Raw genomic sequence first — 27568 nt, 5'->3', positions numbered from 1 at the left:
TTTTGAACATGCACGGCACAGCATTCAGCCGTATGGAGTGGAAATCTTTAAACTACACAAAGAAACTCGCACAGATCCAACCAGACATCATCTTCCTTTCCAAGTGCAAACAGATGAACATCATACAGAAGAAGCGGGCTGTGCCCACGAAAGCTCATGATACCATCTACGGCTGTGTCTACACTGGCATGAATTTCCGGAAATGCTTAAAACGGAATACTATTCCGTTTTCAGTTTTTCCGGAAAAGGAGTGTCTACATTGGCAGGCTGCTTTTCCGGAAAAGCCCTTTTTCCGGAAAAGCGTCTGTGGCCAATGTAGACGCACTTTTCCGGAAAAGAGCCCCGATCGCCATTTTTGCGATTGGGGCTTTTTTCCGGAAAAAACTACTGGGCTGTCTACACTGGCCCTTTTCCGGAACAGTGTTCCGGAATAAGGACTTATGCCCGAGTGGGAGGAGAATAGTTTTTCCAGAATAGCGGCTGATTTTGTACAGTAGAGCATCGTTGCTTTTCCAGAAATTCAAGGGCCTGTAGACAGCTCACAGCTTATTCCGGAAAAGTGGCTGATTTTCCGGAATAAGTGGCCCAGTATAGACACAGCCTACATGTTTTGTTAGTCTTTAAAGTGCTACCAGACCATTTGTTGTTGTTCTAGGATTTTTCGTTACCCAGGGATGGTTTAGATAATACTTAGTCCAGCCTCATTGCAGGGGAATGGGTTAGATGCCTCATTCAGGTCCCTTCCATTCCTACGTTTCCATGATCCTGCTCAGGACTATGGCATTTATGCTGTAATCTAACCCTCTGACCAAAATCGTGCAGCCCTTTTAAAAGGGAGCCTGTAGTCATGCATGAAGTCCATGGGAGAGTTTGCATGTGCAAGAAACCAAGGGTCGTGCAACCAAGCTCTTGGTGGAATCAAAAAATCTGTGCATTTTGCAGACTCTTTAGTCACTACACCTACTAACGTTCCTCTCTCCTCTGTTTTATTTTCAAGACCCTTGCACAGGGCTGGGCTTACTAAGGGTGTGTCTAGACTACAGGGTTTTGTCGACAAAGGTGGACTTTTGTCGACAAAACTATACCTGCGTCCACACTGCCTTTGAGTTATGTCGACATAACGTCGACAAAACTCAGCAGTTTTGTCGATGTATGTAAACCTCATTCTACGAGGGATAACGCCTTTTGTCGACAGAGTTCTGTCGATAGAAGGCATTATTGCAGCTACACTGTCCTTTGCGTCCACACTGTTATATCGACAAAGCGACTTGTTTTGTCGACAGAACTGGATGTTGTCTAGACGCTCTATGTCGACATAAGTTTTGTCGACAGATTCTGTCGACAAAACGTATGTCGACGTAAGCATGTAGTCTAGACATACCCTAAGAGGCGAACTGAGGCAGCCGCTTCACGTGCCATACTGGGGGGGCGTCACTAGGACCCAGAGTGTAAAAAATGGTCTCTGTTGCTGGTGCATGTGTATTCTCTCTGCTCTAGATGCACATTACACTACTTACATTTGCTGTTCGGGTGTTTGAAAGTTAAGTGTTCCTTAAAATTTTTGAACAAGGCATTTTAAGTCGTTAGCTCTCCTTTGTTGGGGTAGGTAGCAGAGCGGTACCATGAGAGGAGTAGAACAGGAAGAAGGCAGAATTGAGACCTTTCAAAATTTTGGCCCAAAAGAGGGGGTGTGGAGGCGTCATTTGAGCTCCCCGCCTCAGGTGCCAAAATGTTGTGGGCTAGCCCTGCCCTTGCACGACTTTCCTGTCGCACTGCCACAAGCCTGCCATGCATCCCAGTTCAGCAACGAGAAACCTCTGTTTGGTGTAAATCTCTCAGCAGTAATTTGGTTTGGGATGCGCAGCTGGCAAACCTTCATGTTTGAAGTTTCCCCGGGGCATGGGGGGGGAGGGAGAGGGGGGGATAGTAAGGAGGGATAAATAAAGACACCAAATGGGTCCCCCTTCCCCTCTTTCTTGGCCACACAGAATAATTCTGTTTGAGCTGAATTTCTTTAATGAAAGCCGCTGAGAAATAATATTGCCTCTCCAAACCAAACTGCTGAACTCAACTTCTTTTACCATCGCGCATGCAAAAATTGTCCTCTCGGGATGCGGAGAGGACCCGGAGTGCCTGCCTTGCAAAAACTGGAGTCGCTAAGAGAGTGACTGGAAAGTGGCCTCGCTGGGAAGCCCTCACACAGTGTGGGAGCGTCTATAGAAACTGCATTATGATTTATTGGTATATAAAATGAGCCGTGCGAAGAACACACAGAAACATGCCATGGGGAGAGGCACTGTCCAGTCGGTAATTTCGGGATTTAAAAACTCTCTGCGCAGCGTCGTGGCGTATCCCGAGTCGTTCTCACAGGACGTTTCTCTCTGTCTGATTCATCCGGCAGCGTAACGTGCATGCTTGTTTTTCTGTGATTCTTTCAGATGCCCCAAGAACAGTACGCACACAGGAGCGCCATGCAGAGCGCGGAAGGCCCGCAGGTGTACAAAGTGGGGATTTACGGCTGGAGGAAGAGATGCCTCTATTTCTTTGTGCTACTCCTAATGATTTTAATCCTGGTGAATCTTGCTATGACCATCTGGATTCTCAAGGTTATGAACTTCACAATTGTGAGTAGGGGTTGCCAAAACCAGGGGTGAATTCTGGGGGAGGCCAATGGAATTTTTTTTCAGACTTCATTTAAGATAAAGTTGCAAGAGCAAAGTGTTTGGGTTCCCGAAGAGACACATTAGGGGCTGTTAGTAATCTATTTCATCTCTTGGGGAAGGATTCTCAAGATTGTTTGCGGTTTTTTCAAGCCTGGGCATCTGAAAATCATGAGTTAGGTCTCCCAAGAGAATGCAATTGGTTGAAAAATTGCATTTTTAAAACTTGATAGATTTGGGATATTTTTTACCTATTTTTCTCTGTGTTTGAGCTTTTCAGCTTCCCATTTTTCAGCTGTTTTTCTTGATGGCTAGAAACTTTTTTTTTCTTAAATGAAAGATGAGATTCTAACATAATTCTCTCTCTCCAGAAATGGAGGCTTTCCCAAAAACACCAAAATATTGTTTTACTTCTGATCAAATCATAAGAGCTGGCCACATTGCATATAGTTAGATGAAAATTAGTGGAGCAGAATCTGTTTCTCGGGAGACATGAGTTTCCATCTGGTTTCCCTGTTAATACTTGAAGCAGGAATTCCCTGTTGATCGAGAACCAGATGCAGGGCCTGATCGAACACCCACTAAAGTTCAGTGGATAAACTCCTGTCAAACTTAATGGGAGTCACCGCAGGGATAAACTTCACCTTCTGAAGTCAGTTCTATTTATACCCTTTTGTGAGGATTAAATTGTGCATAGATCTTTAGTTGGCCCTCTCTGCAGGAGTTGAGTTTCCCCTATAGCACACACGGAAATAAACTGAACGGCAGCGTATAGTGAAATGTTGCAGCATGAAACCCTAAATCACTCAGCAGTAAGTGCTGGTTTAAAGCCACTCACCGTTTTCAGGTTTATAAGACAGTTGAGCAGAGTAATAACAATTGGATCACTCCTTGAGGAAGAGGGAACTTTGTCGAGCGTAGGAACCACAGTGTCTTTTGGAGAAGCTCACTTAGCCCTGTCTACACTGGGGAGTTTTTTTTAAAATAACCCCCCTTATTTCAAAATAATAAGCAGAGCGTCCACACTACCAAGCCCGTTATTTTTGAAAAAATGGGCTGGTTATTTCAAAATCTGTACTCCTGCTTTCCTCGGGGAATAACACTGATTTTGAAATATTTGTTTTGAAATAGCAGTTGTGTGGATGCTTCAGTGTCGCTATTTTGAAATATCTACGGTACTCCCCCCAGTAATTCTAAGTAATTACTCCCCAGGGTTTCCTGGGGCTCTAAATTGAGGTGGCGTGTCCATATTAACGGAGTCTGCGTCGGACTAATTTTGAGGCTCCCCAATAGTGGGGGACACGCTATTTCGATTTTGTTTTTTCAGGAGTTATTTCAAACTTAGTTACTCCGAAATAGTTTCCTAGCGTAGACATGCCCGTAGAAAATGTAACCACAGAGCTAGCTATCTCACGAGAGAGCTGTAAGATCGGATTCTACCCTGGGCAGTTTCTCAGATTGGTGGGCCCTGAGGCGAGTAGCCCTTTTGAAGCATCACATCTTTGCTTTTTCCCCCTTTTTTTTCGCTCTGATCAGACCTAACCTAGATTATCTGTTTGATAGCGAGAGCCCGAGTAAATGTATTCTATCCAACGCATTATTATGCCACTATAATTTGTAGCACTCATCTTCTCGAACATTTGTACTTTCCGGATGTACAGGAAACATCAAGGCATATCGACTTGCCTGTGTGCTTTGGAAGCAAAACATTTTAAAGCGATCCTCTAGAAGACATTAGCTATTACCAGGCGTGAGCGAAGGGGGGTGAGCCAAAATGAGGAGCGATTAAAGCTTTACCAAGCTGGGTATTTACAGTGAGGGGATTAGCACTATTATTAAGTAAAACTTGTGGCTTATTTAGGAATACATTTTAGAACATGGCTGCTGGAAGATGAATATTGCTGCAGTGTTGGAAAACGGCTCTTAGCCCAGCTATTTATACCTGGTTGAGAGCCAGTGGGCTAACTCCTCAGTCTGTGCTCCAAAGAACGCTCTAGAGTTCAGGCCTGCTTTTTTCAGATTCTCAGCTTTATTTCTGAAAACGGCGTCAGTTCAACACATCAGCCATAGCTTTTCCCTAGCCAGAGTCTTTCGCTGGGGTAATCTGCCTATGATTCCAAGTGAATCTCTGCTTCAGCAGTGGGCAGTAAGTGGCCTGTGGGTTGGACCTGGCCCATAGGCAGGTTGCTTTGGCAGGTTGACAGCACATCCACAGGTACAGTGTTCCCAGCCAATAGGAGCTGTGGGAAGTGGCACGGGATTGGACACCATTTTCTGCAGTTCCCATTGGCCGGGGACAGTGATCGGTGACCAATGAGAGCTGCAAACAGCTGTACCTGCAGACACGCAGGTAAATAAAGTGCCCATTAGCTGACCGGTCACAGGTGCGGGTAAACCCAACTCCCCTTAAAGGGCTAGCTGCTTTGCAACACTGATTTGGTACCAGCCCCCGAGTAGAATAGATTACAAGAAGTATTTATTTCATTTTCACATCTCCTAAGGTTAGTAAGCAGTGAACAGCTTGCGACAAGAAGAACACAGGCTACACATTCCGATGCCTGAAAGGGGAATTGTTTTGTAGGGGTTTGTAAAACCTACGCCCAGGTAGAAGGAGATAAGTTTGAGTCACACTGTGAAATGAAATGCACGCACACATCCGTTTCCAAATTGTGTTGCACTGAATAGGGTAAGACACAAAGCCACAAAACCCGGGGGACTTCTGTCCTTCAGAGAAGCAGCGTTTACCTTGGCTCTCAAGAATGGCAGCGTCTCAGAGGCGTGCGTGACCCAGAGGGAACAAGTCGGACTCCGAGGAAAGTGCTATTTGGCATCCGTATAGAATCGGCTCTGTTACGCAGCTGTCCGAGATGGGTCTGGTTTGGAGTCTCCTCCCTGCTCCCAGGCTACTTTTCTCTGGTCTGCGAATGGGCGGAGCCAATGAGTCATGGTTCATGTGTCCACTGCTGGGCACTAACAGGAGAGGATTCCATTCGTATCGAATTCAACTGGCTCGCTCTTCAATCAGTTAGGTACGGAACTGCTCACGCTGCAGTTTTTATGGCTCGCCCCCTATCGTGTGTATTCAGCAGAGAAAGCCGGATGGTTTTTTTCTCTTCCACAACACATGATCCTCCCTCCAAACGTCCACAAAGGTTGCTACAAATCAGGAAACGGGAGGGGCTTTTTAGAGATGGAGGGGAGGTTGACATCCTGCCTGGATCTTTCTCCTTCTGGTGTAGCTATTCTAGCACTCTCCTCTGAAGCAGGACAATCATGTCATGTCTGGAATCCCCCAACCGACTGGGTGATTCTGCTGTGGGGACAGAACTCTTTGTCACAGGAGGAAATTCGCCATTTGCAGCAAAAGAAAAAGCCACCAGGTTTTCTGAGCAGGTAGGGAGGGATTTTGGGCCTTTGATTGGGAAGCAGGGAATGAGGAAATGGCTCTGAGGAAAGCTGGCCTGGGAGAGACCCATTGCGGTGGCAGATGCTTTTCACAATACAGAGGAATTTTCAGCGTCTCCCAGAGGGAGAACTTAATCCTTCCTGCAGGCTCTTTGGTAGGTGTCCCCAACCTGGGGCAGTCCAGCTCTCTGAATTCCATGATGGACAGCTCTTGCAGCAGGCTGGAGCTGGTGAAAAACACCCCTGGCCAGGGGAGCTGACAGGATTGTCGGGCCCTTTGGCTATGTGGGGGGCAGGGCCTCTGGCAAAAGGGGTGGGCTGAGACTGGGAAGCCCCAGCGCTACCTGGATGGCAGGCATCTTCCTCCCCCTCCCGCCGGCCCTCAGAGCCACATGGAGCATGCGGCATGGCACATCAGTGGCCTTTCTAAAGGCTCCAGCCACTGCCGTTGCCATGGTAGCAGCAGCCAGGAGCTCCGGGCCCCAGAACAATTGCCCCATTCCCCCCCCACCTACCACCCCCCATCCCGCCCCCGGTGGCGGAACTGCCCCTGGCAAAGGATAGCTGAAACCGATGGAAATGAGGCCTCAAAGCAGTCGACACACGTCTTGGGGAGGACCTGTCAGATTCACATGTCTGAGTTGCTGAGGGACGTGACGCCTTTGCCTGCCCCACTGGCGGGCCCAGACTCCTGCAACCACTGGACTTCCTTGGGCTCCGCATCGCTGCCTGGCAAAGCCGGGTGTGTCTGAGGCCAGAGCTGCTGTGAGTTGCCTTGAGGGGAAGACCTCCTCTTTAAGGACCCCCTGCCGTAAGGAAATGTAGGGTCCATTTTAATTCTTAAATTAGGCTAGAGGCTGCAGGTAGGCAAAAGCCTTATTTCCCCCCTGCTCTGGTGGGAGGAGGTGAGGGCCATTTTAGGGAGAGGGAACAGTTCAGGTAGGGTGTTAGCTATAGCACTTGGCAGTGTAAGCGCCTCACAGTGAGGAGGAACGACCCTTCCAGAAGGAGGAGACCGTTGCTCTATGAAAGCTTGCTCATGTCGATTCCACATTCTCCATAGCATCCCACGCTCGTGTGTGAGGTACCACCAGTCCTATAACCCCTCAGCTCCTGGAAACCTCCCAGGGGGGTTCACCAGAGGATCTTCCTCTTGCTTTGCAAGTGTGAGTGCGGTCCCATTGCCTGTGGGGGAGTCGCTGGCATCTCGTTGATCGATAGTTGGTAACAAAGTGTTAGGAGTTACGTTAGTTTGTTAGAATCCCAGCATGGACTTTGCCTTGGACTGAGGTGTAGTCTGGTTCCCCAGGCTTCAAACCAGGCTCTGCCCATTAGCAGCCCTGGACGCAGAAGGAGTGGGACGTACCAAAGAGCCTTCCTCCAGCGGCCGCACTTTGCTCGGTATCCCCTTCCCATTCCCCGGCTCTCTCCAGAGATCTCAAGTGAGTTTAGCGCCACAGGGAAGTCTTGGCAGTGCCCATCAGATCCAAGAGCTGCTCACTGCCTATTAGTAAGCAGAGCAAACCTTTGGTCTGCTGGAGAAAACTCAGGGGTATAATGAATGCTGATAATGGAGAGTGTGGAAGGGAGGAGGAAAGGGCAGGAAAAAATAACTCTTCCCAAAGGAGAACCATTCTTACGGCCTCTTACGGGGAGAACACACTGCTCCAGGGTGGGGCAATATTTTTGTCTGGGGGGAGCACTCCAAAAATTGAATAAGTGGTCCCGGACTGCGTTTTGCTACAGTGTTAATGGAGGGGAGGCAGGGTCTGGGATGGCGGTTGGGTGTAGAGGGAGCTTGGGGTAGTGTATTGGGTTGCAGGAGGGGGAGGGGATAGAGTCTGGGGGGCAGTTTTGGAAAAAGACGGGGTTGTGACTTGGGGCAAGGGAGTGGGGTGCAGGGTCTGGGGGGAGGTTTGGGTGCAGGAGGCGGATGTGACTTGGGGCAGGAGATTGGGGTACAGGAGGGAGTGCCAGCTACAGACTCTGGCTGGGAGGTGCTCGACCAGCGGGCCAGATCCAAATGTTTGACAGTCCGGATCCAATCTGCTGGCTGTATTTTGCCCACCCCGATCTACTCCATTTGCACCTTGTCAAGTGAAACACCTTTCCCACCTCTTTCCCCACCATTCCTGGCTTTTGGAGGCATGCCTCCCAGTGCAGCCCTTTATACAATCAAAGTCTTAATGACTAGACATTTGAACCCCAGTGAAATGGAATGAACAGTGCCCAGCTGAGGTAATTTAGTTTTTTATAAGGTGTGAAATATTTGAAGGTTTAAAACAGAAGCCAAATAGCCGCACTTCTCCTCTTGCAGATTCGTTTAAGCAGCAATGTCATGTTCACAAAGGACCTGTTCTCCCTTGCCTTGCATCTGGGATGTCATTCACGCCTAGCATAGGGTTTGGTGCCCATTTTGCACCAGAGGCAAAGCAGAAAATAATCAGGCCTATGGGTTTCCAGTGTGCGGAGGGTTCTTATGCTTGTGCAAATATTGACAAAGATTCCTTCTTGTAGCTCCAATAGTAGCTGGAGTTACTAATTCTTTTCCTATCTGAGTTCTTCTTTTCATCATGTCTAATAAAGTAGTCTCAGAGGGTAGCCGTGTTAGTCTGTAACTTTAAAAACAAGTAGTCCGGTGCCGCCTTAGGACATTTCTACACTAGGAAGCTATTTCAAAATAACTAAAATCAATTTAATAATTCCCAAAATAACAACATTGGAATAACGTGTCCACACCATGGGGACGTTTCAAAATTAGTCCGAGGCAGGCTCCATTAATGTGGATGTGCTACTTTGACTTAGAGCCCCAGGAACACTGGGGAATAATTTGTTCAAATTACTCTGGGGAATAGTTATTTCAAAATAGCAGCAACGGAGCATCCACACTACCGCTATTTCAAAATAACTATTTTGAAATTAGAGTTACTCCCCGAGGAAAGTAAGAATGCAGATTTCGAAATAACCAGCCCATTATTTCGAAATAATGGTCTTGGTAGCGTGAACGCTCCCTTTATAAATTCAACCTCAAGGGGGTTGTTCCAAAAACCTCCCTAGTGAAGACCAGGGCATAGAGACAAACAAATATAGAAAGCGTCATGAGCTTTTGTGGGCAAAACCCACTTCCTGAGATGTGTTGGAAGCTGAAGTAGAAATGAGAGAGACCCAGCATTTATAACAGAAAAAGAAGGGAAGGGGAGGAAAAAGAAGTTTCTGTCAATTGTAGGACCAGTGCTAATGAGGCTAATTGAGTGGGCTGGAAATGTCCCATACTTAGCTTTTGGTGTAAATGAGGTGCTAAATGCAGGGAAGGCTGGCTTTATAATGTGGCATCTAGTTAATGTCTTTGTTCAAGCCCAGGGAAACCATGCCAAATTTGCATATGAAAGTCAATCCTGCACTCTCTCTGTAATAACTTTTAAAAACAAATATATATAGTATGAGCTTTGGTGGGCAAAACCCACTTCTTCAGATGAGCTGGAAACCACCTCTTATAACGTAGTTCTTTAACAATGGACCTTGCTGTTAACTACCTTTAATGTGTACCCATGTACCTATGTATGTATACACTTGGGCTGTGTCTACACTGGCATCCCTTCCGGAAAGGGATGCTAATGTAGCACATCGCAATTGCAAATTCCACGGGGGATTTAAATATCCCCCATGGGATTTGCATTTACATGGCTGCCGCTTTTTTCCGGCTTGAGGAAAAGCCGGAGAAAAGCGCCAGTCTAGACGTTATTCTCCGGAAAATAAAGCCTTTTCCAGAGGATTTCTTATTCCTACTTGAAAGGATAACGTCTAGACTGGCGCTTTTCTCCAGCTTTTCCCCAAGCCGGAAAAAAGCGGCAGCCATGTAAATGCAAATCCCGTGGGGGATTTAAATATCCCCCGTGGAATTTGCAATTGCAATGTGCTACATTAGCATCCCTTTTCCGGAAGGGATGCCAGTGTAGACACAGCCTTGGTAATTAGATGCTCAGGACCTGTACTTGAACAGGACCCATATTTGAATAGTTAATGTTATGAAATAAGACCATCTTTAAATAGTGTTTTGATAGGGTTGACAGATGCTTTCACAAAAAATCCCAGACATGGCTGAGCAAAAACCACACACACACACACACGGGACCAACCAAAGTTGTTGAGCAAAAAAAATGGAGGGGGACCAACTAAAATTGTTGAGCAAAAAAAAAGAAAAAAATCCCCGCATTGCTCGAACCCCCCGTCATTTTACATGTCCAGTATTTTCTGGGTTATTTTACTGGACAGAAGCCACAAATAACGGGCTGTCCAGGCAAAAACCGGACACCTGGCAACCCTATGCTTTGATGTATAACTTTCCAGACATAGTACTTACTAAAGGACACAAGAAAACAGATGCCTAATTTCAAACAACATGAGGCCGGGTTGGCTCACACAATGAGGAATGACAAACCATTGGCCACCTTCCACAAGGATAGAATCAGATGCCTTTTCTTGCAAATAATGTAACAGTTTAAAACAATTCCCCAGGGGCATATGTGCAGAGGCTTGTGAATAACGGCACAACAGCTAAATAGAGTTGATAAGAGAGTGATACCCAATCAGCTGCATTAAATGCCAAATAGCGCTTCTGCTCTTACAGCTAATCAGGATTGGCTCACTGCTTTCTTATTCTCTTCCCCTGCCACCCCTGCGGTTCTCCAGTTTGTTATAACCTCAGTCAGTTATTTCATCCTATTTGTAGATTGTAAGTTCTTAGGGTGGGGTCTGCCTTGTGATATTTGTGTAGTGTCTATACACTATCATAATGCATGCATTTGCTCCTGTGTCATCTTGCAAGGTGACAATTCCTGAAAAGTGTCTACCTTATAAAATCATTTACTGTTTTGTATTTTCCACCTTCCCTTAATCAGCACCACAGAGTAAAACCGATGTCTCCTTCCAACTGTATGTGCACCAGCATCTCTTATCCACAAAATATCAGGAGAGTAGGTACCCTGGCCATGTTAGCACTCCATCCACACCCTGCCTCGACTTCCCCCTGGCACAGAGGGTGTGACATTGCCACATGGAAAGAGCAGAGAGGGAGCGTAAGTGTGGCATAGAGATTTCTGCAAGTCCAGGCTGACTGATTGCTGCAAGACCATACCTGTAATGTCCCATCCTGTGTTCACCTGGGACATGGAACATATGAATTACCAGACTGCATCAGAACAGTGATCAGTCTAGTCCCGTATCCTGTCTCCAACCGATACTAGAATCCTGCACAAGGAACTTGCGAGGTAAACTGCCTACACAGAAAGTTCTTACTAACTCCTGTCAGAGATTTACTGTCACCATAACTCTCAGAAACTCCCCATTCTCCTTTCTGTGCCACTGAGGAACAAACCAGTGCATCTGTTTAAATAAATTAAGTCTCATTTACAGCTGAACATGTATATTTAAATATTGCAAGTGAATAGTTTGCTACTTAAAGAGGCTAAACGCTGCTGCATGCTTTATAAAGGCTAAGTGATCGTAATCTTGATTTCTTTATTAAAACACCATAAGAAAAAATTAGCTTTTTAAAGTTGATTATAAAGAGTTATTTTAATACAGTGAATCCCTCTTGTGTGTAAACTACTGGTCATATTTTAATTGCATGCAAACAGTAGAGTCATAACACAGCAGCGAAGATGTGTTAGAGTTAGGAAACCTCATCTCAGCTAATAGGTAGGCTTCTCTTACTAATGGTTTCAAGTAATAGGGTTTGTTTTAATTATTTTTTTCATTAAAAATGCCTTCTCGATAAAATGTGATCATACAGTCTGGGGTCCCTTGTCACTGGTTTCTCTGGGGTCTCCCTAGAGGTAAGAAGATATTTTGCTCTGCCTGTATTAGAAGCAAAAATACACAGGCTGATGGCTTAAAGTTTTCCCTCTATATTTTACAGCTACTGTTATCAATCAGCTAAAAGTGTTTAGGTTTGGAATTAGATTTTTAAGTTGCATCAGATTTATTGCCGCAGGGGCCAACTTTCTCCTTCTCTCACAAAAATTGCACATCCCACCCCCCTTATAATTCATTTTGCTCCTTTTTATGTGATGAGTAAAACATTTTTTGAGATTTTTCTACTTGACTCAGGCGCTTTTTACATTTCACCTTGTTTCAAGTTCACCGCTTTCCAAGTTCTCTAGAAGTGAGTCTATCGATGGAAAGGCCCTAATCTTGTAAGGCTCCAAGCATGACTATGCTGCAGTGTGTGATTCTCTGCTAGTGCTATACAACCGTAGAGTCCATGGGTGAAAGACTGACCCCAGTGAAGTCAATGGGCTTTTTGCCGGGGTTTCACCCCCACGGATTTTTCTTTACAATTCTGCACACCGTGTTTTCGTTTCCACTCTGGTAGAATGAGAAGTGATTTTTCTTTGTTATCTGTGATGAAATTGCCTTGTTGTACTGTGTGTGTGTGTGTGTGTGTGTGTGTGTGTGTGTGTGTGTGTGTGTGTGTGTAAGATCACCCGTGTGTGTGTGTGTGTGTGTGTGTGTGTGTGTGTGTGTGTGTGTAAGATCACCCGCAGAGTATTTTTAAAGTTAAGTACAGTACATGTTAACCTCTAGTCATTTGGCATCTGGCACAGGAGGTGATTTTAATGAGAGTTTGTGCTTCCAACAAAAATGTGCCACCTTTTCATTGTGACATTTCTGTCATCACTGTGGTTGCATATCATCCAATGGTGATAAACTGCTGATCTTCATTTCATCTTTTTTTTTTTTTGACACCTCAATCTCCGATATCGTCTCATCTTTATTGCCTAAAAAAGCCTCGTCTTCTGGGATTTGCATCTCCCCAACGTCCTTGCTTGTGGAGATTACAGCAAAGAAATAATTTGGCTCATCAGGCATGGCCTTATCCCCCTCAGTTGCTCCTTTTATCCTTGATGGTCCAGTGGACCTATTGATTCCCTCAGCCTTCTTGTTTCCAGTAGCCTTGGAGAATTACTTCTTGTTTGTTTTCATGCTTTTGGCAATTTGATCTTCAAATCTCCTGTTAAGGCACCTCATGTCCTTCTTACTTTTCCTCTGTCATAGTTTATGCTCTTTTTATTGCCTTTCTGGGCTGGTTCGCCATTCTCTGAGGAATGCTTCTTTAACTTGAATAGTTCCATGAACCTTGCTTTTAGGCTGAATGAGGTTTTATCTTTAAATTTACAAGTGGCGGGGGCTGGATTGTTGTTTCTGTCTGTAAATTTAACAGGATTTCCTTATTTTACACTTACTAATGATTGCATCAAAAGCCCAGTCTCTTTCTGTCCATATGCTCTGTGGCCTGCCAGTGCCTCTATCTCATTCTGTCTGGAGCTGACTCCATGGGTAGGTCACCGATTTAATTACCTGGGTACAATTTTCTGAGTAGACAGTCTTAAATCAGTTCTGCTTAGATCGATTACAGGCTGAAATTATACTGATTTAAGACAATCCTAAAACCATTAAGGACTGTCCACACACAAGCTTGCTCAGATTTAACTAAATTGGTTTAAAATCACTCCTTTTAGTTAAAGTGGTGCAGCTCTGTGTGTAGACCGGGCCTCAGAGAACAAGATTATGCATCTCTCCAGCCATCTCTGTGTTTCTATATTATGTACACAATGCACAAGGACTTTGGTCCTTCTAGCCACTACCTATTTGATTTGGTAGCTCTGGTATAAATAACATGGCAAAACATAAGGCCAGAGAAACTCTGGTCTACACACTTCAGAGAGTTGAGTTTTTTATTACTTCCAAAATTAACTCCCCAAAGTAAGTTTAAAAGCTTCAAACTTAAAGAAAAACTTTTCATTCGCTGGAATTCCCCACGCCATCCAAACTCCCTGCTGTCGCTCAAGATGGTTTTGTGATGGGAGCTGCACTGTTCAATCTGTTAAATGAAAATGCTCAGTTTAATGTTAGAGTAAATTGTGTAAAGGGCTTGGGAACTGCTACAATGAGATCCATTAATCAAACATGTCAGACTTATTTCTGTGTTTTAAATAGCGATGTTAGCGAGTAGCCGAATGCTCAACTCTCTGATACGAGAAATGTATTGGGTAGTCTAGTGGAGTACTCAACTTCTCGCTCCCACCCTTGCTGCCTCTGTATGAGAGGCAGCAAGGGGGAGGGGCAGGAGCCGAGGTTGGGAGGAGCTGGCTTAAAAGCCAGTTCACCCCAGCACTGTCTCCGCGGTGCTGCCTGAAGACTGAGAAGCAACCTCTGGCCAAAGCGAGCCGAGGCTTGTCATGGGAAGAGGCTGCTCCAGCAGCAGCCCTGTCCACAGGGATCCCTGTGAAGACCTGCCCTCTCCTCCCTCCCCACCTCGCGGACATAGGCTGTAGTCACAAAGCAGCCCCTGTTCACGGCGGCCGGGTCCAAGTAGTCCGTCCAGCTTTGTTGTCCCATTCCATCAGGGTACAGTGGACTCAGTATGAAGAGAATGGCATGGAATGGCATTTATGGAAGTCCGCTTCGTGTGGTCTAGGCTCTGGAGATCACAAACACCGAGATGAGAGAATGAAAACAAGGACCAGATCCTGATCTCACAATGGTGTACATAGGGAATAATTACACGTGTATAAAAGAGAGAAGATTCAGGTCTTTGACACTTGGGCCCTTTTCCTTGCATGATGTATGGTCGTATACAGCGGGCCAAAGGGGCTGGAGAATGCTGTGATTCTGTCTGTCGGAATTACCTCACAAGATGCAGTGGAAAACCAAGCCATCTGTCTCAAAGCACTAATTTATGTGCCTTACCACTGCAGACTAGCTTTTATTAGATTTCGGTTGGCTAAATAAAAGGAGTGTCTGGCCAGGAAGGAGATGCTGTTACTATCATGACTTGAGTTTGTCTCTAATAGCACAATTAAAAATAATCTCTGTAGAAATATGTACCTGGCTTGAAACAAGAGCGCCAAAATATTAATTAAAAATAGTCTGACCTGCCTGCTCCTGAAGACGGATGAGTTCCTACCCCTGCTAGAATTTCTCTTTTCGGAGCTGCGCGACCACCCTTCATGGCAGTGGCATGAAGGGCTGCAGCCTGTTGGACTAACAGCAAACTGAGGTGAGCACAGACGGATTGAGAAGGGAGGAATGGATGCCAGTATGCCCACTCGAGCAGGGATTTCAGCCTTTTCCTTTTGGATTTCCACCTTCTTCCTATCCACCCAAAGATGTGGCCTACTTCTTTCCTTTTTTAAATGAGATAGTAACTACTTGTGAAATTACAGCAATCTCCTGTATGAAATTTGTGATTATTTGCGTTTAATTAAAGACTGCTCTTGAGAAAATGAAGGGCAGCTTAACCTCTCCATGTAAGCCTCTATATCTTCAGTAATTCCTTCTAATTGAAGTCTTTGCAGTTCCCCCAAAACCTGTTTACTCCTTCTGGTGGATCCTTGAAAACTCTTTCATTAGCAGTGACCGGGCGGTTTTGATAAAAGATACCTTAGTAGAGCTTTAACCAGTTAATTTAAAGTTTAATTAATCAGGAGCCGGGGCAGTGGTGTGTTGTTGAAATGTGCATATTTAATCTTTTTTAATTGCCCAAATGGTTACTCTATGTACTCAGGAGCCCAGTCAGAAACCTCCTGTTGCAAAGTGTTGCAAATGTATCGTTCTACAGCTCCCGTAAGAGCGTCGTTTCCTTTATAAATGTGCCATTTTGTGCAGTTGTTGGTGACTCCTTGCCTATGGATATTTGAGTTCTCTCTTAGGGGTAATTGCAGAAACAGACGGAGCTTAATTCTGTGGAAACAACAAAATGGATGAAATCTTTTGTTGGTGAAAATCAGTCTAGGTCCACAGAGGCCACTTTACGCCGGCTGAGGAATGCTGTATTAATTTTGATAGAGGAAAAAAGAGTCCAAAGAGTTAAAAGTGTTAATATGGCTCTGGAACATTGAAGCATATTAAACAAGGTTCGGGGTTGGTATCCAAAGATCTCGGTTTGCTTAGTCCCATGGCAAACACATAATTAAAAATCCTTTTAGCCTTTTATTAAAGATACAGAAAATAATGAGAAACTCTTAAAGTGCTAAAAAGGTAAAGTATTAAGTCAGATTTTCATTTTAACAGAATGTTCCCTTTTTATTAGCAGGAGAGAACCTCTAGAAGGAAAAAAAAATCCTTGTTAGACCTGGCCTAAGAGACTGTCAATATTAGGCCCAACTGGGGGGACCTTCAGAGTCCAATTTAGTGGGTCTTTACTAGAAATGCCAGGAAATCTGTCTCGGGCACATAAGTATAGACACAGCCTTAGTTGGCATTAAAGACGGCAATGGGTACTCTTTTAAGGGGAAAAAAAAGAGGCTAGTGGAGATGCTCAGGAGCTGTTGTGCTTTAAGTCTGTTCCTGCTTCCTTTAAGGCAAAAGAAAATGAACAAACACAAAAGCAGGAGAGAAAGAAAAGAGCCACAAAGAGAAAATGACACTTCTGTCGCTGGTGTTGACTCTGACTTGCAGCCTGCCTGCTGGAAAAGCACAGGTCCAGCATGTGGCTTTATCCATCACACGAGACCTGACCAACTTGTACCAGTGTCAACCTGCTGCATTTCTTTTAGCTGTCTTTCCAGGCACAGGCTTATGGCAATCTTTCAAAAGAGGCCAAATGGGCTGGCTAAGCCTAACTTGTATTAGACTGAAGGCAAGAGAAGAGAAGAGAAGAGAAGATAAGAGAAGAGAAGAGAAGAGAAGAGAAGAGAAGAGAAGAGAAGAGAAGAGAAGAGAAGAGAAGAGAAGAGAAGAGAAGAGAAGAAATAATGGGAAGAAAAAGGATCAAGCAGAAGAGAGAGTGTCACACATTTCACATGAGGGCAGCCTGTAGAGGTGGAGGCAGGAATATCACAGTGGTCCCTCTCTCTGGCTCATTGTGGTCAGGACACTGCTCAGAATTAGGACAAAGAAGGGTCGGCATCCCTGGAGACAGTGAGGTAACAGCCATAGTGGTGAAGCTCTCTCCTTCCCTTGTCTTTTAATCAGCTGGCGTTGGCATTTGTCAAACCTTGTTTCAGTCCTGGACGAATTCCGCAATTTTGCAATGGGTCCAAATGCAACTATTGCAGAATTCCTTCGGGAGTAATATTTTCCCCAAAAGTCTTTCTTTTGAGGTCCCCAGAAGAGAGGGATGGATAGAATAACCTGCCCCCTCTGTCACAGTTCAGGGCAACTGCGCCCATATCGCCCCCACTTTGTGGTCCCCTCAAGAGCTCCCCATCTCTCTTGGATGCAAACCCAAGATCTCACCTAAAAACAGGACTCTGTAGCACTTTAAAGGCTAACAAGATGGTTTATTAGGCGATGACCCCATTTGGGTCTGGCCCTCGAAAGTTCATCACCTAATAAACCATCTTGTTAGCCTTTAAAGTGCTACAGAGTCCTGTTTTTTGTTTCAGCTACACCAGACTAACATGGCTACATTTCTATCACTAGATCTCACCTGTTTGACTGGGGTATTTAGATTCCAGAAGGAACCATTGTGAACATTTAGACAGACCTGTTGCATAGCCATGGCCACAGAACCTCCCCAAAATAATTCCTAGAGCCGTGCTATTTCGAGGCTGTGATTACACTGTGACATGCCCACCAAAGAGAGGATGCCTCAACAGGCTTTTGTCTTGGCTTCAGAGACCGTGCACAATGTAGCTGCCGTAGTTATAAGTAACAGCAGAGTGCTTTCTAAGCAAGAACATTGTATGCTTACATAAAAGCATTTCTGAGACTGCATACTGGAAAGAATAAAACAGCCTACATCCATGCTAATAAGCTTGTGAGACATCACCACAGAACCAGCGTGCGGTCTGGCAGGTGAGCAATGTGTCAAGACCCCATACACAGGTTTTCCCGTGGTTTCAGGCTCACCACCTGCTTTGGCTCACAGGAATAGTGTAGGGAATACCGTTCAGGATCTGTGAGTAGGAGTAACCAGGAGCAGGTAGTCAGGAGACAATGGGATTTTCTCCTTAGAGGTAGCTTCAAAATACCTCCTTGAAAACCCACTTCACGTGGATTGTCCCAAACAGATCCCTGAGATGCTAAGTCGCTGTGTCCCGTTCCAGTCGGTGGCATGTAATAGAGGTGAGCACGTGGATTTTCCTTTGTCTCTGAGATTATACATCATCCATTTGGCATTATAAAATGAGCAATGCCTCTTGCTTCAAGGGGGTTGGATTTCACAGTGGAATTTGCTATTTATAGTAAAAGATGTACCCTCACGTACATCACAAACAAAACCACTGTCTTGATGGTTTTGTGTTAACTGGTTAATGCACGACACAGCCAATTTCCCCAACCTTCGATATTCGCTTTTTCACATCAATAGCTATGAATTGGACACATCCAGCCTACTTAATTAGCTTCATTAACACAGGTCCTACAATTGGCAGGTAACTGCTTTTTCTGTTATATATACACATTGGATTCTGCATTTTCCACTCCATGTGGGTTTTACCCGGTAAACTCATGGTCTAATACATTTGTTAGACTTACAGGTGCCACGGGACTGTTTATCAGTTTTGAATTATGACCTTCACCTCATTACATCTACTGTACCTTTCATATGGCCATTGTTTGCTTCTGCTGGAGGCACAGTAGTTGTAAGCCTGGCCTCTGACCATATTAAAATCCTTCCCTGTACTAGGCAGCTGAAGACAGGTACAATACAACTAAAAATGAATAAAATCCATAAATTAAAGCAGTAAAAATGGCCTTTTCCCACTGTTTATTCTCTGAGAAATATACATGAATATTGAAAAGCCTTCTGCATTATTCTATTTTTGCCGGGTTCATTAACATACAATATAATATATTTCAACGGGAACATGCTTCCTGTGCCTGTCTTATTATTAGCCTGAGGGATACAGTTTTGTTAAATTTGTAATGAAATAATACAATATTTAGCAGGAATGAGGCCTTTCAGAATCAGCTTCGTGTACCAAAGTTGCTCAGATATTGAAGTTTTCATTGCCTGCCAGCTGAATACATGTAAATCATAGAATCATAGAGCTGGAAGAGACCGCAGGAGGTCATCAAGTCCAGCCCCCTGCCCAAAGCAGGACCAATCCCAAATAAATCAACCCAGCCAGGGCTTTGTCAAGCCCAGACTTAAAAATCTCTAGGGATGGAGATTCCACCCCCTCCCTAGGGAACCCAGCCCAGTACTTCACCACCCTCCTAGTGAAATAGTTTTTCCTCATATCCAACCTCTCCCACTGTAACTTGAGACCGTTGCTCCTCATTCTGCCATCCATCATTACTGAGAACAGACTCTCTCCAGTCTTGGAACCCCCCTTCAGGGAGTTGAAGACTACTGTCAAATCCCCCCTCACTCTTCTCTTCTGCAGACTAAATAAGCCCAAATCCCTCAGCCTCTCCTTGTAAGTCATGTGCTCCAGCCCTCTAATCATTTTGGTTGCCCTCTGCTGGACCCTCTCCAATGCGTCCTCCTAATGCAACTTCATATTCCATTTGCCTTCTTGGCTATAAGGGCACACTGTTGATTCATATCCAGGTTCTCACTGTAATTCCCAGGTCCTTTTCTGCTGCATTGCTGCTTAGCAATTCGGTCCCCAGCCTGTGACAATGCTTGGGATTCTTCCGTCCCAAGTGCAGGACTCTACAGTTGTCCTTGTTGAACCTCATCAGATTTCTTTTGGCCCAATCCTCTAATCTGTCTAGGTCTCTCTGGCCCCTCTCCCTGCCCTCCAGTGTATCTACCTCTCCCCCTAGCTTAGTGTCATCTGCAAACTTGCCGAGGGTGCCATCCATCCCCTCATCCATTAATAAAGATGTTGAACAAAACTGCTCCTAGAACCGATGCTAGGGGCACTCCACTAGAAACTGACCGCCAACCTGACATGGAGCCGTTAATCATTATTCGTTGGGTCTGACAGTCTAGCCAGCTTTCTATCCATCTTACAGTCCATTTATCCAATCCAGACTTCCTTAACTTGCTTGCAAGAATCTTGTGGGAAACTGTATCAAAAGCTTTGCTAAAGTCAAGGTATATCAGATCTACTGACTTTCCCATGTCTACAGAGCCAGTTACCTCATCATAGAAGCTAATCAGATTGGTCAGGCATGACTTGCTCTTGGGGAGTCCATGTTGACTATTCCTGATCACTTTTCCCTCTTCCAAGTGTTTCAAAATGGATTCCTTGAGGTTCCCCTCCATGATTTTTCCAGGGACTGAGGTAAGGCTGACTGGACTGTAGTTCCCTGGATCGTCCTTCTTCCCTTTTTTGAAGATGGGCACGACATTTGCCTATTTCCAATCATCTGGGATCTCTCCCAATCTCCATGAGTTTTCAAAGATAATGGCCAGAGGCTCCACAATGACATTTGCCAACTCCCTTGGTCCCCTTGAATGCATTAAATCTCGATCCATGGATTTGTGTATCTCTAGCTTTTCTAAATAGTTCTTAACCTTTTCTTTTTATGCCTTTAAAAATACCTTTAGTCCTACGTAGTTCTGATGTGGGTGAGGTCTGTTTTGCTAAGCCTAGTTAGCAGGATGGTTTGATGTCTGGCAACCAAACAGTCTTTCAAATAGAACATTAAAGCAATTTGTTTTGGGAAGCCTGAAAGAATAGATGCCTTTTACACCCTCAGTTTCTTTCATTGGCTAAATTCATGTGCTGAATTAAAGGCTTATCTTAGATTCAGGTTTCACCAAATGGGAAAATAAAACATCAAGTTGTGCAGAATAACATACATTCTTGCAAAACCCTAGGCTGAAGCGGCTGTGGCCGGAAAACAGAAAGGAAGGGAACGAAATACCTATGTTTCATAGGTGCTGTTTGTTCCCCTTCCACAAGTGTATGACACACAGTCAACAAAGTAAAATGTGCAATGGGATTAGCAAATTTCATCTTCGTTTGAAGGCAAATGTCAACTGTGTTGGGTAGGGAGCACAGAAATCCCCTTGGGGCTTTCCCCCATGTGCTGAGCAAGTCACTGATGCTTCCGGCTTTGCGGGGGGCAGGGGAGTGTTCCTACCACTCTGTCCTGCTGGGCCAGAAGCTCTGGTCTCCTCCAGCCAAGGTACAGAGTTAGGGTAAACACTGGTTAGATAACCATGTGTTAAGGATGATCTAGATGGTGCTTGGTCCTGTCGTGAGGGCAGGGGACTAGACTCGATGACCTCTCAAAATCCCTTCCAATTCTAGTGTTCCATGATTCTATCATTTCCTCTCCTTAAAAACTAATCCTTTTAATAAGAGACAGGAAGTCAAAAGCTAATTCAGTGCTTGGTTTTACAATGATCATTGCAGGATAATCTGGCTAAAAACCTTATTGAAAACAAATGTGTAGAGAGGATGAAAGGGATCCTGGTTAGATCTCTACCTTTCATCCAGAGCCTTTCCATTCAGATTGCCGGCAAGATAAATAGAGTTTTCTACGGTGGCAAAACCTGCAGGGTGCTCAAGTTTAATCTTTAGGTCTTGCTATCATTTTAACAAGGTTCTGTAATGAAGCATGTAGACAATCTGTTTCACCCATGGAGAATCCCACTAAAACCTGCCAGGTTGATTTCACTTCTCGTGTTTCTATATTTAGAGTAGAAAGCAGATCTCCTGGCGCGACTCATTGACTCCTTAGAAGCTGTGTGGGAAGTCTCAGTAATACACACTAATCAACTTACTGCGGCTGCCAGCATCCTGTGCCAGTTGCTAAAGTAAACCACTGAAATGGAAACTGTCAGTAGTGCCGCTTTTGTCTGGCAACACTTGTCCATGCCATGATGCTACCTGGCTATACCCATCAGCGAGGTTATGTTTTTGTTCACGGAAGTCGTGGAATTTACCAAATCCATGACTTCTGGCCAACTCCCTGACTTCAGCCTGCCGGGGCTAGGAGCTGCAAGGTCTGCCTGCTTCCTGGCCCCCACAGAGCCTGACCACTGCAGGTGGCATGGACCAGCCACTGCTTCCTGGTGGTGGCAGAGCTCCCGGCAGTTCCTGGATGTCATGGGAAGTGGAGGAACCCCTGGAACTCCATACCCCCATGGGCGGTAGGGGCCCCCAGAGCTCAGAGTGGGCCACCTCAGCTGCCTCGCTGCTGCTGGTGGTGTGGGGACCCCACATCTAGGCTCCCCATTTTGTCATGGATATTTTTAGTAAAAGTCATAGTCAGGTCCTGGACTTCTCTGAATTTGACTTTATTGCCAGTGATTTGTCTGACTTTTACTAAAAGTATCTTCAACAAAACCTAGCTTCATCCATCAGTAGACAATGGAACGTGGCCGTCATCCCTGTGTCCTAATTGCTGAATCAGCATTTTCTTCCATCTCTCTTTTTTATTCTGGATCTCATAAAGGATTATAAGCAATCTGTTCAATTTTTAAACCATTTGAAATAGACATGCACAAAATCAGGACTTTCTCATTATTGAAACACATTATTTTAGTGAGATAATTGCTGAATTAAAATATTTCAAAATTTCTGTTCCACTAAATACCGAGGCTACGTCTAGACTGGCCCCTAATTCTGGAAAAGTCATGCAAAGCAGGTAAGTCAGAATAGGGAAATCTGCGGGGGATTTAAATATCCCCCGCGGGATTTAAATAAACATGTCCGCCGCTTTTTTTCCGGCTTGGGGAAAAGCCGGAAAAAAGCGTCTAGACTGGCGCGATCCTCCAGAATAAAGAGATCCTCCGGATCTTTCCTTTCAAGTAGGAATAAGAGATCCTCCGGAAAAGGGCTTTATTCCGGAGGATCGCGCCAGTCTAGACGCTTTTTTCCGGCTTTTCCCCAAGCCGGAAAAAAAGCGGCGGACATGTTTATTTAAATCCCGCGGGGGATATTTAAATCCCCCGCGGATTTCCCTATTCGGACTTACCTACTTTGCATGACTTTTCCGGAATTAGGGGCCAGTCTAGACGTAGCCCGAAATAATTTTATTTTTTTGTTTTTTGGTACCACTTCAGGATAAAACAAATTTTGAAATCTCCCTCAGGATACAAGTTCTGGTTTTTGGCTAGCACTCGCTCAATGTTGAAAAGGCATATTAGTACTTGCAAGCTTGGAGCCATTGTGGATGACATTATAGAGCGGAAATGTACATAATTTTTTTTTTAACCATAGTTTCAGCATAAGTTGATACCAGACCAAAAAGATCATTCATGGGTGCCAAAGTAACTCAGTCCTTAGCTTCATTTGTAAGTTCATGTATCTAAATAAGATTCTCTTGCCACAGGCTGTTACTATCTAAGATTACTTGGAAATGTCACTCCAGAGATTGTGATTCGGATCCTTAGCTGGTGAAGTCAGCCGGGCTGTGCAACAGATGTGGATCTAGCCCCAGTTATGCTAATTAATTGTAGAGTTAAAAATGGAAAGAGGAGACACCTATGCTAATTTAACCTGATTTCAGCAGGCCTTACCTACCAGGGGTGAGAATATAAAATTGCTTTTGCTGTCTGCCCTGTATTCATGCTTAGGAGGTTTCTGATGGGTTTTAGCTAGTTAAGGCTGCAGTAAATGTCTCGCTGGAAGCTACCTGGCATTCATAACCTCAAGCTATTTAAGAAATCTGAAAGTCTGAATGGATATTTAAAAAAATACATGGGAGAAAAGAGCAGAAGCAACTGCCTACTTTTTCAGGTGAATACCACTCAGGATGAGAAATTGTCAGAACTGAACCAAAATGTTCCTCGTGGCCTTAGTCAAAAGGCCTATTTAGCTCAGTTAAATTCCTTTCTGCTTTAAATCATTAATGATTAAGTATTTTATGTCCAATGTGATATGCACTGAAAGGGCATTTTTCTTAAAGGTTAGCCAAACGTAAAAAATGAGCGCCTGAATTGAGGAATACGGACTTGCAAGTGACCTTGTGCTTTTGAGCTGGTAAAATCGGGACACTGTCTCTACAGGAGACTACATTTTATGGAGATGTGCCGACAGCACACCCAGCAAGATTTACGGGCAGGGAGGTGCGATAAAGTGAGGGAGCGGAGACCAGAGAGAATTAGCCTGGTGCTGTAGTTTATGAAGCACTGGCAGCGTGATACACAGGAAGGTGGATACATGTCGTTTGTTAGGCGGTTAGGGAAAGCTGATCTGTCTAGTGTGCATAAGGTGACATGGGGACTGCTTCACCCAACAAATAGCATGTTACAGTGTAAGGCACCAGCCCTGCAACGACGCTTGGATGTGTTTGATTTTAAAGACGTGCGTAAGTCTTTGCAGGAATGGAACCCAACAGGCGCTGGATAAGCCAAATTCAGAGAAGTTGAAGGCATTATACGGTAGTAGTGTTGGTAACAACAAGTTATGGGATTCTTGGAGCCATAACTGTGCGTATATTGAAGTAGGATTGGCCCATAAGCAGATGTAGTTGAAAGCTGAGATAATACAATTTTATTTTGGCAGTAAAGCAGCATGTGGTCAGCTTTGGGATAGAGAGGGTTCACAAAAAAATAACTAGATATTTATCAAATGAAAAAACAACAGACAGTCTGGTAGCACTTTTTATAGACTAACAAAACATGTAGATGGGATCATGAGCTTTCGTGGGCACAGCCCCTTCTTCAGATGACCAGAGTGTGGGATGTCTAGGACAGTTTCTGATGGGTTTTAGCTAGTCAAGGCAGCAGTCTGGAGAACAGACTGGCTCCATCAATGGCTGTGAGCCAGGAGGAATAGGAATGGTGTCCCTAGCCGCTGTTTGCCAGAAGCAGGGAATGGACCACAGGTAGGGTTGCCAGGTGTCCGGTATTGACCCAGACCGTCCGGTATTTTCACCTCCTATCCAGTAAAAAAAATTCAGAAAATACCGGACACCTAAAATGTCTGGTATTTTCTGATTTTTTTTCCCGGCCAGAAGGCAAAAATACTGGGTGCTTATGGGTTCTGCAGGGGAGCTGTCCAGCCCGGAGCAGGGAGACAAGATGGCGGACGGCCGCCAGCAGCCTGTTACGGCCAAAAAGCCTGAAAAGCATTTCTTAAAGGGGCCATGCTGGGGTTTTTTTGCTCAACAACTCTCGGAGTCCTTTTTTTCCTCAACAACTTTGGTCCCTCCCCTTTTTTTTCTCAGCAGAATTTTTTCTCCAGTGGTGTTTTTTTGGGGGGGGTGGGGGGGGAAGGGGTCGATATTTTTAGTTGAACCATCTGGCAACCCTAGCCACAGAGGATGGATCACTTGGTGATTCCCTGTTCTGTTCATTCTCGCTGGGGCACCTGGCATAGGTCTCTATCGGAGGACTGGATCCTGGGCTACATGGACCATTGGTCTGACTCAGTGTGGCCGTTCTTAGGCTTTTATGAGTGGTGCTTGGAAGTGGGAGTCGGCCGATCTGGGCCCTATTCTTTGCCAGAACATTGACTTGTGTGTGAACTTGCCATCTCTCCACCGCAGTTTTCTCATTGGTTAAAAAAAGGGGGGGGATACTTACCCATCTCTGTAGCTATTGGACATGAAGCAGGCATTAATTCAGTGACATTCCCTGGCTTCTGTTATGCAGGAAGTCAGACTACACACTGCAACGGTCCCTTCTGGCCTTTTAATCTAAGGATCTGTGTACTGCAACATAAGAACCCAGAATAACTTTGTCTCCAGTTCAGAGGAGTTTGTTGGAAACAGATGATTTTTGTCTTTTTTTTTTTTTCCTACCCACAAATTCCATATAGCGGAGGATTCATGCAGTGGGAGGAAATGAGACTTGTACAATTTATGCAATAGATTTTTGCCACAGTAAGTAGCTACTAATAGTGGAACACAGAAGATCACGTTTGCAAAGTCAGTTTCTCAGTTTGTGCTTTAAATTACGTGCATGCTTTATGTGAAAATGCACTTTTCCATTTTTTTAAATATATTTTAAATACATAATTTTGGTACAGAGTTGGAATGTAGAGGTAGAGCAGAGGCTAATTTGAGAATGTGACCCAAATTTTTAATTTAATTTTTTTCTCCCTTTGAATTACAAATTATGGGCTTAATTCAAAGCCTGTGGAAATTAATGGAAAACACCCATTGACTCCAACTGGCTTGGCTCAAACAGTGTCTTAGTAGGTTCTTTGGATATTACTGAGCTCTTATCCTTTTAATGAAGAATAGAATATTTATCATACTTGAGTGCTTACAAGTTCTTTGGAGCAAGATAGCTAGAGCCTTGCACAGATGCAAAATTTGTATCCTCATCCGCTTTCATATCCACAAAAATGAGTCACAGATACACATATTGATATCTATAGACGCGGATACCCACAGATATAAAGTGGATATCCACAAAATTTGTATCCTCATCCATATCTGCAAAAATGAGCTGGGGATACCCAGAGCCATATCTGCCGATGCAGATGCCTGCGGTTATAAAGTAGATATCTGTGGATAAAGTAGGGCTCTAAAGATAGACAATAATGACTCTACCAATTTGTACAATTTGATATTGTGCCCTTAACGGTCTCAGCTTGGATTTGGATGTCAATTTTAAGTGATGCATTCTTACATTTTATGAAATGCAATTCAGGAAATTTCAGTCTCGGACTGTTGCACAGTTATGTGGTATCAGAACCTGATGCAAAGTTAGAGGGTTTTTTTCCTCTTTTCCCTGTCTGACCTGAAAATAACCAGTTACTGTAAAGTCATGAAACAGCTGAGCAATTACAAACACCAAGGCAAGATAATTGTGGTGCCCATAGAACCAAATATCTGTGACCAAACATACATCTCTCTTCAGTTAAGGATGGCTAACAAACAGCGCAAAGAAAGAAACCACTCCTTCAGCCCTGCCCGCCAAGAATAGCAGAGGAGTTTTAGCAGATTCCTCTTTGCGTTAAGAAGCAGCTTTTGTTGGAATTATTCTTTTTGATCAGTTAGTGATTTTAATTTGAATGTTTCCTGAACTGATAGCAGAAAAGGATATAACCCCGTCCTTTGGAGGAGAGGCACTAATTCAAAATGATCTGGACAAACCGGAGAAATGGTCTGAGGTAAATAGGATAAAGTTTAATAAGGACAAATGCAAAGTGCTCCACTTAGGAAGGAACAATCGGCTTCACACATACAGAATGGGAAGTGATTGTCTAGCAAGGAATTCTGCAGAAAGAGATCTAGGGGTCATAGTGGACCACAAGCTAAATAGGAGTCAACAGTGTGACACTGTTGCAAAAAAAAGCAACCATGATTCTGGGAGGCATTAGGAGAGTGTTGTGAGCAAGACATGAGAAGTCATTCTTCCACTCTACTCTGCGCTGATTAGGCCTCAATTAGAGTATTGTGTCCAGTTCTGTGCATCACATTTCAAGGAAGATGTGGAGAAATTGGAGAAGATCCAGAGAAGAGAAACAAGAATGATGAAAGGTCTAAAGAACATGAGCTATGAGGGAAGACTGAAAGAATTGGGCTTGTTTAGTTTAGAAAAGAGAAGACTGAGAGGGGACATGACAGTTTTCATGTACCTAAAAGGGTGTTACAAGGAGGAGGGAGAAAAAAATTTTCTCCTTGGCCTCTGAGGATAGAACAAGAAGCAATGGGCTTAAACTGCAGCAAGGGAGGTTTAGGTTGGACAT

General features: G+C 44.5%; 1 protein-coding gene across 4 annotated transcripts in view; it reads left to right on the top strand.

Annotated features, from left to right (window-relative positions):
- The window catches only part of SGCD (sarcoglycan delta), a 555052-nt gene that overhangs the window by 344160 nt on the left and 183324 nt on the right, over nt 1–27568 (top strand). For all 4 annotated transcript variants that reach the window (XM_075900616.2, XM_075900619.2, XM_075900617.2 and 1 more), the window contains one exon: nt 2439–2624. In XM_075900616.2, coding sequence (XP_075756731.1) covers nt 2439–2624 — 186 coding nt within the window. The remainder of the gene's footprint in view (nt 1–2438; nt 2625–27568) is intronic.

Source organism: Pelodiscus sinensis, chromosome 16, assembly GCF_052426305.1.
Source record: "Pelodiscus sinensis isolate ZL-2025 chromosome 16, ASM5242630v1, whole genome shotgun sequence".
In the NCBI taxonomy this organism is placed as follows: Eukaryota; Metazoa; Chordata; order Testudines; family Trionychidae; genus Pelodiscus; species Pelodiscus sinensis.
Note: the sequence above shows the minus strand (reverse complement) of the source record. Positions and strands in the feature narration are given on the sequence as shown.